Source organism: Mandrillus leucophaeus, unplaced genomic scaffold (genome assembly GCF_000951045.1).
Source record: "Mandrillus leucophaeus isolate KB7577 unplaced genomic scaffold, Mleu.le_1.0 Scaffold1213, whole genome shotgun sequence".
NCBI classification, from domain to species: domain Eukaryota; kingdom Metazoa; phylum Chordata; class Mammalia; order Primates; family Cercopithecidae; genus Mandrillus; species Mandrillus leucophaeus.
In genome coordinates, this window is record NW_012100466.1 from 833,023 (window position 1) to 836,483 (window position 3,461).

General features: G+C 44.8%; 1 protein-coding gene across 1 annotated transcript; it reads left to right on the forward strand.

Annotated features, from left to right (window-relative positions):
- The first annotated feature begins 1,290 nt into the window (after positions 1 to 1,290).
- Positions 1,291 to 2,401, forward strand: LOC105533017. The gene has a single exon (XM_011971354.1). The coding sequence runs from the start codon at positions 1,697 to 1,699 to the stop codon at positions 2,096 to 2,098; it is 402 nt and encodes a 133-aa protein (XP_011826744.1). The 5' UTR covers positions 1,291 to 1,696; the 3' UTR covers positions 2,099 to 2,401.
- Positions 2,402 to 3,461: the final 1,060 nt, after the last annotated feature.

The following is a 3,461-nucleotide window of genomic DNA, read 5'->3' on the forward strand; positions in this document are numbered from 1 at the left end:
TACTATCAGCCATTAAAAGGAATGAAATAATGCAACTTGCAGCAACTTGGATAGAGCTGTAGACCACTATTCTAAGTGCCGTAACACAGGATTGGAAAACCAAAAACGGTATGTTCTCACTCATAAGTGGGAGCTAAGATATGAATATGCAAAGATATACAGAGTGATATAATAAACTTTCAAGGTTCAAAAGTGGGAATATGAGAGAGGGCTCAGTGATAAAAAAAAAAAAACTACACATCAGGTACAACGTATATTACTCAGGTGATGGATGCACTAAAATCTCAGAATTCACTAGTATATAATTCTTCCACGCAACAAAATACCACTTGTACACCAAAGCTATTGAAATAAAAAATATAAACTAAAGCCACTAAAAATATAATATGAAATACTAGCACACATGAAGTTGCAGAGACTGTTTTTAATTGATCTCTACCCCTTGTTATTCTCATTGGTCTCCCAGGAAGAATAAACTGTCGCACAAGAAAAATAAATAAACAAAAATAAAATTTGATATTTCACTACAGTAACAGCAATAACTCATTTGTTCAGAAGCACACAAACCCTGTTCTTCTGCAGTAATATATAACACAACAGACTGGGGAAAGTTCCTTTCAATTAGTTTGACACTTTAACCTACTATTAGAAGATCCACTCTTCTATATCTACATTCTCATCTTTGTAAAGTACTGTCAAATAATTATCTTGCCTTCACAAGTTAGTTGCATAGGTATGTTAGTTAACTAATTTTGCAGCAAGAAATTTTCATAACTAAAGGATATCCAGTATCTTATAAATGAAACTATGATCTAGTTTATATAATATAATTTCTTACCAAAATTTAAGAACTCCTCATTGAATTATTACTTAATTCACGGAAAGGAACTGATACGGCTGACAGGCCAACCTATTTTGAAGGTACTTATTTGGCTTTACATTCCCACATATAAGTAAGTGAAGGTTTCATGTGAATCAGTATTAGTACTGGAAAGCCTCAAGAATGAGACATTCTGTTCTGCAGTTATGCTTGTTATTGGAACCATTATTTAAAAAAAAAAAAAAGATCATTTTTATAAACAACAACTGAAGTGTTTATATATGCCACATGGACTACTGGTTTCCTTTCTTCCCTCCCTCCCTTTCTTCTTATTGTCAGGAGTTCCTCAACAACTGAAGTGGTTTTAGCTTCAAATTGAATTTTTTGAAGGCCTTAAATCTTCATAAAAAAATAAATTTACCAAAAGATTATCAAAAGTTACTTTAAAAAGTATTATATTGATAGTAAATCTACTAAAGTTATTTATAAAAGAGAGTGTCTCTGGAAATACACAAGTGGTGAGAGAAGGGAGGGGAGGAGAAGGCCTCTGAGGTAAACCGTGAAGGAAAGGTGACTGTGGGTAATGGGCAGAGAGGCAATCACTGAACTGCTCCTATTTCTTGAGGTCACTCTGGGCGAAGGGCAGTGCCTGGGGTCCTACTTGCCCGCCCAGGCACAGGCACGGAGTGAGACCGTCCTGCCCCGCCCCTCCTCCCAACCTTTCACCTTCCTTTCCAGCCCCACCCTGCTCCCGTGGCCCCAGCCCTTGGCAACGCTGCGCAGCGCGTCAGTCAGCGTCAGAGGGCGTGGGGTGGCTAGAGGCCCCCGTGGCCTCTGATCTCACAGAGCGGATCCGCGCGGGTGTCCAGCGCCCCGATGTGGGCAGTAGGGGCTAGCCGCTGGGGCAGGCTGCCCCAGCAAGAGGAGCGGCGGCTCCAAACCACAGAATCTCCAACACTGGAAAGCGTGGTCTCGGTCACCCTAAGCAACAGGTATCCTGCCGATCATCGCTTGTGGTGGAGCGCCCGGCGCCAATCGTTGTCAGTCCCCCTCTACGCCACCGTCCGATTCCCCCGGCGCCCCCACCGACCCCAGAGCCGGCCCTCAGCCCCTTCGTCAGCTGAGGCATACCCTTGCTGCCCATCCCAGCCAGGGATCACCACCGCTGCCCTCTACCATGCGTCGGGCCGGGTACCGAGGACTGCCCGCCAAGTTTTGCGGACTATGGCCCTAAAGCTCATCCACAAGGAGTTCCTCCACCTGGCCGGCGACTCCTAGCCCCGCTGTTCAGCAGGGCCAGTGTGGGACGATATGCTCCACTGGCAGGCCACCGAAACGAGGCCCAAAGACCCCTCCTACCTGGGAGGGGTCTTCTTCCTAAGAATCCAGTTTCCCTCCGACTGCCTGTTCAAACCACCCAAGATCAAATTTACCAACGGAATTTACCATCAACATCAACGGAAATACAGGATAGGAGGAAGTATGGCAGAATAACTGGAGACTGGACTCAGTAGTGTACCATGTAATTTCAAAATATAATTCCATCGCCTTAATAATAAAGATGCAGAAAGTGACAGTTCACTTAATTGGCTGTTTTGATTACTTTCTATGAAGGGGAGTCTCCTCATTCTTCTACGCTTTTCTTAGCACGCAATGAGTGGAGGGCATAGAAGTGGTGGGGTTCTGGGGGTTGGGGACAGGGGCGTGCACGGTTGGTGGAGGGTGTGGCCGAGTGGGAAGTCAGAGTGTGTGGAGAGTGTAAGACAAACAGGTCGGTTTTCATTTAGTTTTGACAAAAAGATTTATTTGTTGATTTAGGATTGTAAAACAATGCAAGAACAACGGGGTGGGGGGTGGCTTTAAGATTGAGAACAGTTCCACTGACTAGTGGGAATTTTATTTATTTATTTATTTATTTATTTATTTAAGACAGGAGTCTCGCCCTGTCGCCCAGGCTGGAGTGCAAGGGCATGATCTGGGCTCACTGCAACCTCCACCTCCCGAGATCAAATGATTCTCCTGCTTCAGCCTCCGGAGTAGCTGGAATTACATGCGTGAGTCACCATGCCCAGCTAATTTTTGTGTTTTTAGTAGAGACGGGGTTTCACCATGTTGGCCAGGCTGCTCTTGGAACTCCTGACCTCGTGATCTGCCCACCTCAGTCTTCCAAAGTGCTAGGATTACAGGCGTGAGCCACTGCCTCCCCCCGGGAAAATTTTTAGTGCGCAGTCCGTTTTGAACTGACATCAGTTGGGAAAAGCAAGATGAAGATTAATAAAGCTCGTATTCATTTTATTCTGAAGAAATATTCATCCATCCTCTACTTTGAGATTCAGATTTAACTGGCCCAAAATGAAATCAATTAGTTGTTACAATAAAAAATGTGTTTTGTTCCCAGTTTCCGACAGCTCCCACACCTTCATCTCCCACCTTTTTGCCCACTCTGCCTCTCTCCCACGCCCAGGGTTGGGTTGTCTGTGACTTCTCAGGCCATACCTACTAGCTCTTACTTCTCATGTTTTCTCGAGAACCATGTAAGGTCTGAGATTCTACCCAGCCTGCAGCTACAAGTTAGCTTGTCACAGTTTGGTGGAGGCTGGCGAAATGACAGAGAGTCCTGGGTTAGAGGCAGGAGTCATAC

Coding starts and splice junctions, on each gene's coding strand:
- LOC105533017 (XM_011971354.1), top strand. CDS start 1,697: ATGTGGGCAGTAGGGGCTAGCCGCTGGGGCAGGCTGCCCCAGCAAGAG.